A 12,204-nucleotide genomic window follows, 5' to 3' on the forward strand; every position below is an offset into this window, starting at 1 on the left:
ATGGAGCACCTACTGTGTGCCATGGCCCTGCTCCTCTCAAAGGCCCACAGTAGGTGTGTGTGTGGGGGAGAGTGAACCAGACGGGAGAACTAAGGCTGTCCTGCTAGGAAGTGGCAGAGCATGGACCTGACCTCCAGTCACACTTAAGTCACATCCTCTCTGCTTCTCACGACTCTGGTGCTGGCCAGAGAAGAGCCGCAGCCGGAGCAGGGGTGCTGGTTCCCTGGCCCTCCAGTTAGGAAACGGGTCAGGGAAGCTGGGCTCTGGGGTTCTTACTCTGTTAGTCCTTCTGCTAGTCTAACCACTCATTAGTGGCAGCCTCACTCAATTTAAGGCTTTCTTTGTACAGAGGCAGCCTGAAGAACCTCATGTGCTCCCACTCCTCCTCCTCCTCCTCTTGAGTCTGCAGGGGCCTCGTCCCCCCAGAGCCCTGGCCTCCTTCCTTACTGGCCTGGGGACTCCCCAAGGGTGGTATCACAGTGCTTGGCCCAGGTGGAACGTCTCGGTGCCCTTCCAGGGGCCCAGGGGCACTGACTGAGCCACCTCCCCCGTTTTACTGTCTGTCACTAAAGGGGACGTGGCCCTTCCTGTCCACTCCACACTTAAGCTCCTGTCACCTTCTCTCTGGGAACCCCAACCTCCTGGGACCCCTCTGAACATGTGCCCCAGGCATCTGTGACCTAAGAGACCCCACGTCCTCTGGGCATCGCCTGAGCTGGCCCAGGCTGCAGCAGGTGCCCACCTGGGGCCCTCGCCCAGCTCCCTGCCCACCCTGCCCAGCCCGCCCACCAATGCGACGGCCTCCTTTGTCCTGTGCACCTCTGCGTCCCCAGCCAGCACCTGGCACTGGGTAGGCTCCCGAGTTCCCTGGGGTGAGTGAGTGGGCTCAGGTGGGGACACGCTGAGCTGCCCATGGAGAGGCAGAGGAGGGCCCAGTGGCTGCACCGTCACTGTTGGCCAAGGAGAGGGAGAGGGGACAGGATGCGGGGCTGGCGGCCTCCTCCCACTCCCTGCCGCTGCTCAAGGCCGGGGCCCCGCTGATCACCAGCCTTCGAGGTGCACAATGGCCTCTGAGATTGGATCCGTGGGCAGGTAACGGGCACCAGGAAATGGAAGGTGATGACACAGACTGCGGCTGCCGCCCACGCTCGTGGCTGCCGGGGGCCGAGGGTGCCCGGGGCCTGCTCTCCTGGCCAGGCCTGGCCAGGGGTCCCAGAGCTGCAGAAGTGGGCACCGACTTCGCCTCCCCAGTGTCTTCTGTTCTCTCGGCCTGAGCCCGGCAGTAGTGGCAGGGACAGTCCCCTCTGTGCGTCAGCTCCTTCCCCCCCGCAGCCCTGATCCAGCAGGGTTCCTCTGCTGTACCAGCCCAGGGGGCGAGGCAGGGGAGGTGGCGGGGCCAGACTTCAGGCTGGGACATGCACCCCAGTCCTCAGACTCAGGGGCCTGCCATCCTGACTATGGGGGCCATCGGTAGCCTGCAATCCCTGCCCCTGGGGAAACTGGGCACCGGGACATGAGGTGTGGTGCTGTGGGCCAGGCACCCATGCTGTCTGGTCAGGAGGCTGGCTGGCCACCCCTCAGTGCGGTGCTCTGCCAGGTCCCTCCCTGGTTCAACCCTGCAGCCCCCCTAGGCGGGTCCTCCAGGGGCTCCTGGAGCAGGTTCCTGTCTGTTCAGGGGACAGCACCTGCTCTGCTGGTCTCCCGGGCCTCCTGGGTCCCCTTTAGTCCGCCACGGCAGGCATTTTATTTTTGAGCACTTGCTGAGTACCAGGCTCATGCTGGGGACAGGGCAGGGAGCAAGTGGAACCACTGGCCTGGGGCCATGCAGGGGCTCAGGGAGCTGGCGGAGGGCAGCTGAGCTCTGCCCCCTGGTGGTCCCTATCTTTTCTGCCCCACCTGGATGACTCCTGCAGTGATGGACCCCTAACAACACTGCCTACAGAGGACTCAATGACAGGTGGAAAGGCCCTGAGGCCAGGGCAGCTCCAGGAGGTGCTGAGGAAATGTTAAATGTAAAACCAAGGGGACCTGCAAGGCCACTTAGGGGTTATGCAGCACCCAGCAAGGGACCCAGCTGCCCAAATTAAGGCTGCAGGGTGCAGAACAGGACCAAGCCCCCAGGTACCCGCGGGCTCTGTGTGAGTTTCCTGTAGAAATCCCATGAGCTGGTGACTACTTTTCAGATAAGGAGGCAGTGCTCTAGGCTCTGGGGAAGTCATGTGACTGCAGGCCCTTCTCCCCCACCAAGCCCAAGGATGTGCCCTGTGGCGGGCTGCACCAGCCTCACTCCCTCAGGAAGGGGGACGCCACAGGAAAGGTGCAGGACAGACCAGGTGGTGGCTGCACCCGCACGGGGTGGAGTCAGCGGGGAGCCAGGCTGCCTGCGTCCTGATCCTGGGGGTGGGCAATGGGGGTCACGAGGCCACAAACACGGCCATTGCTACCTGGGTGTGAGGGGCTCTGGCTCCTCGGCCCAGCATGGCCTGGTGAGCTTACTTGGGACATCCTGGGAAGCAGGGGTTTGGGACGCTGGACTGGCCACCAAGAGACCGGTGCTCAAGGGTGGGTGGAGGCACCCAGCCTGGATCACCAAGAGCTTATCCAGAGGCAGGGCAGGGGGTGCGGGCCAAGCCTGGGGCCTTCGGGCTTGGTCCCCTGGGCATTCGCAACAGCGACAGGGCTGGGAGCTTCCCTATGACGGGCGCTTGTGCAGGGGGCAAGGAAGGTGGGCCAGGAGAGGTTGGAGGGCACCCACCATCTGCTCAGGCCTTGTGGTCCTTCAGGGCTCAGGGCTCATCAGCCTGGGTCAACGTCTGCTGCCTCTGCAGGCCCTGGGTGGGGGCAGGAGATGGCAGATCTCCCTGGGGGCCAGGTGGTGGGGTGGTGGAGTCAGACAGCCCGGGGCGGCTACAGAGAGGACTGAGGACTGAGGCCAAGGGGAGGCTCTTGCCTTCCACCAATGGGGGCCCCTCTGCAGGCCGAGTGCCCTATGGAGGACCAGGTGGCCAGACTCGATTTTCCAATACAGGCCAGAACCTTGGTTTTCAGACCAAATCTCTCAAGAGTAAAACACTGGTCATTAATTCAAAGTCTTTCTGGCTTTCCTACCTGTAGGTGAGATTCAGATTTGTGGGGGCCCTCGGCTGGGACCATCCGGCAGCCCCTGACCCGGAAGGTCACTACGTAGTCATAAAACCCGTTTTCTGTGGTTTTGTCCATCCTGGCCTGGCCAGCTAGCAGTCCAGATCCCTGCCCCCACCCCCAGTGACCAAACCTCCTTCCCACTCCTTTTCCAGCATTCTGGTCCCCAGGCTCCCAAACCCCCGTCCAATCCTGGCCGGGCCCCTGCCCCTCCCGGCCGCCCGCAGTCCTCCTGTCAGTTTAATTCTGTGATCGATGAGGAGGAGCAGAAGAGATGGCCCGGCACAGCTGGCTTCCCCGTTAGCCCTAGCAGGGACCCTGGCCTCGCCGGCGACGGCTGAGTGAAATGTTTGCGGAGCGCAGAGAACACAAGTCAATAACAATTTAGCTGGATTGGGAGCAGGCACCTCGCCGCACGGACAGGAGCTCCCGGGGGAGGGCGGAGCGTGCCCAGGATACTGCAGAAGCGCCTGGAAATATTTCCCAAACACCACCCAGCGAGGCTCAGGGCTGGGGGTGGGTGGCTGTGCGCACCTGCTCCAGCTGGCCTCTGGGCCCCCAAAGTCCCCACGGCCAGCCAGACACCCTGCCTAGGCGCTGCCTCGACCCAAACAATTCCTCTCTGATTTTCCTGATTCTGCCTCCAGCGGCCGCGGTGGCCACAGGAGTGGGGACAGCCCAGGTCTCCTATGGTCTCGCCCTCCTTGCCTGGGAGGGTCCCCTCTGCCCTCCTTCTGCGGGGCTGCGCCAAGGCCTGAAAGCGGCGGCTCTCAGGAAGCCTGTCCCCAGGTGGCTGGGTGAGCCACGACACAGGGATCTTTTGAATAATAAATTCTGTGACTTCACATACTTGCTAGAAATTTCCTGACCCTGATTTTAAAGCCAGATGATTATGTCTCCATGGTCAAGATCAAGGAGGCCTATCTGCGAGGGCTGGCGTGAGGACACCAGGCTCTCTTGGTCCTGGTCTTCTGAAAGCGAGCTGTCCCGTGGGTGACCGGATCTGGGAGGGCGTGCGGGAGCCACTGGGGCTCCATGCTGTTGGCTCCACATTCATCCCTCAGCCCCGACTTCCTGTGAGCTCCGACTCGCATGTCTCTGGTGAGACCCAATGTGGCCAAACAGGTGCCTGGAACCCAGCTGGCTCAGAAACCCACCACACACCTGTTCTTCCCAGCTTCCCAGGGGCTCCTCTCGTGGGCCCATAGGGGACTCGGAGCCAAGAACCGGGCATGGCCTTTGCTCTCCCTCTTGCCCTAGGAGCCTGTCAGCGATGCTACCTTCTCCAGAAACGCACAGTCCACCTGCTTCTCCTGACCCCCCGCCCTGCTCTGGTTACTGTCCTCACTCCGACCTGCACCCTGTGCCTCTCTAATACCACCCCACACAGCAGCGAGGAGGAGGTCCGTGTGAGCCTGGCCCTGGTACACGCCTCCCTTCTCAGACCTTCCCACTGCACCCTGAATGAAAGCCAGGCCATTCCTACCACTTCCCACGCTGGGCCTGCTTTCTAGCTACTAAGGCCTGCTTTGAACAGGCTCCTGCCTCAGGGCCTTTGCACCTGTGGTTCCCTATGCCTGGCATGCTTCTTGCCCCCAGATCTCTGCTGCCTGGTCCCTTCCAATCAGAGAAATGGTGCCCCCCTGGAAGGTTTCTGTAAGCCCCCCAGGGAACAGAGTGAATCATGCCGTCTGTCTACCCTTTCTATTTCCTGCACAGGACTTGGTCACTATGGTAATCACATCTCTCTGTCCTGCTCCAGGGTCAGGTCTGTGCCCACAAGTACCGGGACAACCAGGTGGGTAGAGCGAGAAGCAGAGCCAGGGGCCTGGGGCTGGGCAGGGGAGGCAGGTAGGAGGCTCCAGAATTACACGTGGAGGAAGGACGGTCATTTTAGGAGGAATTGGCCACCAGGGGCCTTTGGATAAAGCAAGGGCAGCCAGCCCACAAAGTCTCGGGGCTGCAAACTTCCAGTGAGGGGCCAGGCAGCAAGGACCCAAGGCTTCGTGGGCAACAGGTCTCTGCCACAATTGCTCACTGCCCCTGCAGTTGAGAGCACTGATGTGCAGGGCTGCCTTCCAATAAAACTTTATTGGAAGGGGAGCCAAACTCTCAACTGCTTCCCTACTGGACTGGGAGCCCGGGTTTGCCAGAGCAGGGCACTTGGAATTTAAGGCATGCTGAGAAGGATTATCTGCTCCACTGGGTCCAGAGCTGTATGCCCTCAGCAAGCCGGGAGACCTCTCTGGGCCTCAGTTTGCACCTATGTAAAACTGGAACAGCACCTCTCTCTAGGGAGTTGTGAGGCTCACATCTGAGATGCAGAATGTAAAACCGCTGTGGGTTCCTCTCTGCACACAGTAGGTCCTTGACAAAGGCCTCTACTAAGAAGTCACACGCGCATGCCAGTAATCCCAGTGCCTTGGGAGGTGGAGGCAGGACTGTAAGGTCAAGACCAGCCTGGACAAGAGGCCGAGAGACCCCATCTCCAGAGAGCAATGGGAAGCGCTGGGGACACAGCTGAATGGTACACAGAGCTCCGGGTTCAATGCCCAGGACGAGAGCGAACGGAAACAGAATGTCCGGTGGCCACCTCTGTTCAGGTCGGTGCAGCTTCAAGGCACAGGCAGGAGCACATGGCTTCAGCCCAAACAGCTCCAGTGCCAGCTGTGAGGCCGAGGGAGCTCGGGCTGGGTGCCCCTGGCACGAGGGGGGCATCACTGGGTGGTGCCAGCACAAGCCAGTGCTGGACTTAGTTGCCCCGCGCTGGCCTGGTGCCCGTCCACCCCACGCCAGCAGCCCTGCAGCACGGGAGCTGTGCTGGACACAGGGCCCACAGGCCCACAGAAAGGGCCTCGTCCCCAGAGGGAGTGCAGACTGGGACGCTGGGGGACTATGAGGCTGGTGTGGGAGTCCCCTCCCTGGCTCTGTGCTGGAGGCCAAGGCCTGGCCAGGACAGCCTCCCCAGTGCCCCGGGGAAGCGCTGGGTCTCCAGCCTGGCTGGCCCAGCCTGCTCGGGCGGGCGGGGAGGCACTGGCCACTTGCCACCTGGGTCATGTCTGTGCTCCTGGCTCTGGAGGGAAAGGCACAGTGCTGACCGCAGCCCATCGGTCTCCCCAGTTGGAGTAAGACAACTCGGAGGCCCAGCCTCACTCCTGGCCCAATAAAAGCCTGTTTGCCTCCCCAGCTGGGGTGTCCCCCACCATTATGTCATCTTGCAGGTACCGTGGCCCACGGAGGGAGGCCCTGGAAGCTTCTAGATGCCGCAACCCTGCTGGCTTGGGACACACTTGGGAAGAAAAGGACGCAGCGGTGACGGGCTCTCCTATGACTGCCTCCCTGCCCCCACCCCCGCCCCTGAGGCCTGAAGAGCCGCACTTCACCCAGTGGGTGAGAGGCCGGGTGGGGGGGAAGAGGGAGACAGGGGAGAGGGGGCAGGACAGGGGGGACGTCCAGGGCTGTCCCTTCCCTTAGCTCTGCTGTTCAGGTCAAGGTCTTGGCCTACGCGGGGCACCTTTCAAAGTGACCTCCAGGACCTGCCCCTACTGTTGGGACTTCACAGATGCGAGGGGGGCTCCCACACCTGCGGGGACAGGGACGGTGGTGAGGCGGGGTGTTCCTGGAAGGGCGGGTCGGGTGGAAACTGGCCCCCCTGGTACCCACAGGCAGCCTGGTCTGAGCTCTGGGTCCCCCAAGCTGATGACGAGGCAGGACAGCGGCCGCTCCACCTGACCAGTCCTGCTGTGTACGGAGCTCCTACTATGTGCCAGGCTCGGCTGCTGGCTCCACGCAGGTGACCAGGTGGAGCGCCAGCCTGGGCACCACTCCCTGCTGTCTACCCCGCTGCCCTCCAGGTGAGGACGCAGGACTCCTCCCACACTCTGCCCACAGTCAGCCTGGCCTGGCCGGGTGGGAGGTGGGGAAAGCGGGAGTGGCCATGAGGGGAGCAGCGCAGCTGAGCGTCCTCACCCTCCCAAGCCCCCGGCGAGGGCCACCTACGCCCTTACACAGACAGCAAAGATGAGCACGCTGGGTCAGGGGACAGGCATGAGGACCGCGACCAAGGCTCAGTCAGCAGGTGGCTCAAAGCCAGGCTTGAATCCTGACTGCCATCAGCTGCTGGGGGCCCTGAGCAAGCGACTTGCCCTCTCTGTGCCTTGGCTTCCCCACCTTACACGGGAAACACCAGGGTCGTGAGGGCTGATGCCTGTGGAGGCACACAGCCAGCCCCTGGCCCACATCAGGCCTGACAGGCCAGTTGCCCAGCAGTGACCACGAGCATCACACAGCTTGCCAATCATGTGCCGGCCTTCACCTGGGCTCCTTGGGGACCAGGGAGGCTGGTCAGGAGGGGCTGCATGCTCCGGGCCCTCAGGTTTTCTGTCCCCACAACGCCACCCAGGTCAGCGGCTGGGCTGAGAAACGGAAGCCCAGGGCAGGGAAGACTCGGGTGCCTCAGGCTAGCCGCATGGGCTGCAGTGAGGACCCCACTCGTCTGCTCTGGCCACCCACTGTCCCCGAGGACTGCTTGCTGGCCCCAGTGTCAGTGCTGCGCCCACTGCCAGGACCTGGGGCACGGCTAAGACGCCTGCCTTCCGCTCCCTCCACGGGAGTCCTCTGTCCAGCCTCTGCTCGGCAGCCTCCCCCTGAGCTCTGAGTACCTTCCTGGCAGACCTCAGGCCAAAGCCAGGGCCAGGGCCAGGGCCAGGGTCAGGGAGGGAACTGGGCACGGATCCCACCTGCCCAGAGCCTGCCAGAGCCTGCAGGCTCCGAACAATGTGACTTTGACACAATGAGCTGGGTACTTTTCCCCACAGGAAAGGGCACAGAGGGAACATGGCCCTGCCGGGAGGGCAGAGGCCTGCAGCCCCGTCCGCACAGGCCAGCTGCCGCGGGTGCCTCTGGGGCCCCGAGAGGGGAGGGCTGTCACCAGGCTCCACACAGCACACACCCTGCCTGGCGGTGGCCTGTGCCTGGGACCCCAGTGCCCGAGTCGGGCGGGGAACTGAAGGTCCCAGGGGTCACAGTCACCTCGCGGGTGGGTGACCCCAGTTTTCCCATCTGCAAAACTGGCTGAGCTCGCCCATTTCAGAGGCCGTGGAGGGCGGCAGGGGTTCACGGCAGGGCTGTGACCGGCCCCTTTGGCTAAGCCACCCCCAGGGCTGATCCCAGGGGCGCTTCCAGCAGAGCCTTCCACTGGGGAGGGGGCTCAGCTTACTAACCGGGCTTCTCTCCCACCAGGGCAATAGTGGGGGCAGGGGAGGGACAGTCCCTTAAACAAACATTTGCCGACGGTGCATTTGGGCCTGTCAATGCCTGTCGATAGGGACGCGTTCCTTTTCTGCACGTCAGGACTTGGGGACTTACTGAGATCGAGGTTATCTGCTGGCCTCTGTGTCTCTGGTTTCACATTCGCCCTGGCTCAAATGTCCCCAGCCTCGGCGAGGGCCTGGCCTGCATCAGGGATCCAGAGGGGAACCCGAGATCCACAAAGATGGGCACAACAGCCCCATGTGGGCGGCGTGGGTTCCGTGAGGACAATGAACCACAGAGGCCACCACAACAGGGCGAGAGACAAGAGTGACGGGGAGGACAGGCGTCCAGGAAAAGAGGGACCAAGGGGCAAGATACCATGGTACAGAGGACAGAGCGGCACAGATAGGCCCTGCCCGGGTCTGGGAAACAGCGTGGGGGAGCAGTGGAGCAGGGCAGCCAGGGTTGGGCAGGGTGGCCTCTGTAGGCCTGGTAGGTGGGCCACACCCGAGGCCTCTGGCTACCGCTGGGTTTCGAGGACATTCTGGGGTCTAGCGGGCTATCAGAGGCCCTGCTCTCCAGCCCCAGCTTCCCTGGCCAGCAGCAAACAACTGCTCCTGGCGCCAGGTCCCCTTGGCCCTCAGCTGCCCCCAGGATGGGCCTGAACGACAGGCAGAGTCACAGGAAGGCACATGCCCCAGGACAAGGAGGAAGACTGCAGGCACCTCAGCACCATGGTCGGCCACAGGAGGGACTGTCCTGGCCCCATCCTGGAGCCTGGCTCCCCAGGCAGACGGGAGAGGGTCTGCACTCCCTGCCAGATGACCCGTTTAACAGACCAGAAGGGGAGAGAGAGCTGGCACCTGTCCTCTGTCACCTGGCCCCAAAGCGAAGGCACCCGAGAGGGAAGGGAGGCCTCCAGGGGCCAGCCTCCTGCCACGGAGACAGGAGGGTGCTGCCCGGCACTGGGTGTGGGGGACCTTGGTGGTGCTCTTGGGGCCCAGCCCCTCCTGCCTTCCAGGAAGCCCCGGTTGAGGCCCAGTCCCCACGCCCTCCTACCGTGGAAGTGCTCGGCCGTCTTCCGCCGCAGGGCCTGCAGGGTCACCTCGGAGTCTGCCCACTCCAGGACCAGCCTTCGGCCGTACAAGTGGGTGCTGTGACACAGGGCATTGAAGGCTCTCTGCAAGGGGACAAGAGACAAGGCAGTGCTTGAGACTGAGGCCTGATGATGCGGGGCTTGGGGCCGGTCTGTCCGTGAGTCGTTGTTTACAGGGACGCTGCGAAGGCCGCACCATCAGAGCCTGCGTGGGCCGCCTGGCGCCTGGCTAGGGCCTCGCTCCTGCGTTACGCCCCCTATGCACAAGGTGCTCCATTAGCAGGCTCCCTGCACCCCCCCCCCCCCCGCCCGCCGCCCATCAGCCACAGGAAGCCCAACTCCATCTTTCCCCCGCATGACAACTGTGCAGCCCTGTGTCACTTGGTGCCACTCTCCTTTGCTGGCCCCAGTGGCCCTGTCTTCTACATTGTTCTTCAGTAAGTCCCCTGTGGTTTCTGCTGACTCCCTGTGAGTCCCCTGCCCTTCTGCTGCCCGTGTCCAGCCCTGGCCCTGCAGCTGGGGGCCTGGCACACGCTCTTCCTCTTCCTCCTTGCTGTTCGGACCTCCATACTCGGCCCAATTCCTTGTCTTTACGTGCAGGACCGCATCAGGAAGGCTTCCTGTAGGGTTTCTGCTTTTTGGGTCTTGGGAACTGAACCTAGGGGTGCTTCACCACTGAGCCCCGGCCCTGTTGACTTTTTATTGTGAGACAGGGTCTCATTAAGTTGCTCAGGGCCTCGCTAAATTGTGAGGCTGGCCGTGAACTTGTGATTCTCCTGCCTCAGCCTCCAGAGCTGCTGGGACTGCAGGCGAGCCATAGCTTCATGATCCGGGCGATCGAATCCCTGTCTCTGGATGGGAACGTCAGTGTGAGCCAGTGCGGGGCTTGGGGGAGACAGAAGAGGTGACGTGAACAGTCCCAGGACAGGGTGGAGCTCACAGGGGTGGTCCCAGGGCCAGTTCTCTGTGCCACTGATGTCACCTCACCCTTTTCTTGGCAGAGATAAGGGAGGTGCTGGGTTTGAAGAGGCCCAGGCCCAGGTGTCCCCGACAGGGTTGGAGAGTGAGAGGGGCCTGTGCTCTGCACTGGGTCCTGGACAGCAGCCCTGGGACCAGACGAGGAGCGGGTTCTGTCCCTCCTGCTTCCCTGAGCCGAGACGCCTGGAAGCTGGGAAAGCCTTGGCTCTTACCCATGAGGAGTCTGGACAGTTGACTTGTGTCGGGGCCATCCCAGGGCTCAGGTGACTGAACTAGGAGGAGGCAGCCCGGGTGAGGGGACAGTGGAGGAGGGTGGGCGCACATCCGGCAGGAGCCGTGCCACCAGGGGTCCGCTGCATGGAGACAGGCTGAGTGACGAGGCCACAAGCTGAGGACACCAGGCACTGTGGCTGTCGTGGAGGTCCTCCAAGGACCGGCCCTGCTGACCTCCACTGTGGACACACAGCCTCTGGGGCCCACAAAGGGTGCCCTGAGGTTGCTGGAACTGCCTGGGGCAGGCACCTCGTCCCACAGTCCCAGGAAGCAAGTGGTGACACCACCGGACCTCGCCCCGCCCTGGTTACCTGGTCACCTCTGTGAAGGGGCTGAGGGCAGAACTCACCCAGGACACCCAGTGCCTACCCGGGAGAGGGAGGGACGGGAGGGGCGGAATGTAGTCCTGAGCACAAGTGGCCAACGGAGGGATCGTGCGGCTCTGAAGAGGGCCAGGTGCGGGGAACTGCGTCTTCCCTTTTTTTTAACTTTAATTTTAAAAACCCTCCTGGCAGCCAGCAGAGCCTCTGCGCTTTTTCCAGGCGGATATAAAAATGCATCTGGACTCGGAGCCGAAATGGCCCATTCCGAGCTCTAAACACACGCGCTCTCAGCTGGCGAGGAAGAGAAACGGCCTGGTGGGGGAGCGGGGCTTGGAGGGGGGAGAGGAGCTGGTGGGGAGCCTGGTGTGGTGGCAGTGCCATCCTGGTGCCAGCGTCGCTGAGGAGCGCGTCCGGGATATGGGGGTGGGGGTGGCCGAGAGCAGCATCTGCTGGATTCTCGGCCTCAACCTGGAAGAAGGCGAGGAAGCCGGGGAGGCGGCCCCCACCGGCCCAGCCTCTGTCTCCTGTGGCCTCCCGTGTGTGCGCCTTACCCTGGGAAACAGTTCTCATTCCTGGGCCTAGAGGATTGGTTTGGGTCCCTAAACCGTCTCCTGGCTCTCCGATGTTGCCCCTGACTGTTTCCATCTCCTCTGAGCTCCTCCGACACTTAATAATGGCCTCTCTTTGAAAGGCTTTCAGGCTAACGGAGGGGTGGCGGTCAGCCTGGGATGGGCTCTGTGGCTGGCTAGCTGGGTTCAAATCCCTGTTCACTGTGTGATGTTGGGCAAACTGCTTAACGTCTCTGAGCCTCAGCTTCTGCCCGTGGAAAGGAAAGGCAGCAGCACTGAACAGGGAGGGTCCTGCTGCGGGCCACTGTTGTTGTGCGTTGGACTTTTCACTCCCACCACAGAGCAGGGGCAATGGTAGGCTGACACACAGCTCTGTGTGACAGTTACCACACAGTATGTGGCTCTCCAAAAATAGCAGAACCACCCTCCAGTTCCATCCCCGCAGGTTAATGGGAAGTCAGGCTGTGTTCCTGGGTGCCCACAGCCTTGGTGGCTAGAATCTGGTGGCCTCAAAATGTCGCAGGCAGCGGGGAAGACACTGATTCCAGGCTAAATCTGGCCTTGGATAATC

At 62.5% G+C, this 12,204-nt stretch overlaps 1 protein-coding gene across 5 annotated transcripts in view; it reads right to left on the minus strand.

Annotated features, from left to right (window-relative positions):
* Nucleotides 1-12,204, minus strand: part of Rbm19 (RNA binding motif protein 19) — a 111,360-nt gene that overhangs the window by 14,395 nt on the left and 84,761 nt on the right. For all 5 annotated transcript variants that reach the window (XM_077108983.1, XM_077108985.1, XM_077108984.1 and 2 more), the window contains exon 23: nt 9,454-9,574. In XM_077108983.1, the coding sequence (XP_076965098.1) occupies nt 9,454-9,574 (121 nt within the window). The remainder of the gene's footprint in view (nt 1-9,453; nt 9,575-12,204) is intronic.

This window comes from Callospermophilus lateralis, chromosome 1, assembly GCF_048772815.1.
Source record: "Callospermophilus lateralis isolate mCalLat2 chromosome 1, mCalLat2.hap1, whole genome shotgun sequence".
In the NCBI taxonomy this organism is placed as follows: Eukaryota; Metazoa; Chordata; class Mammalia; order Rodentia; family Sciuridae; genus Callospermophilus; species Callospermophilus lateralis.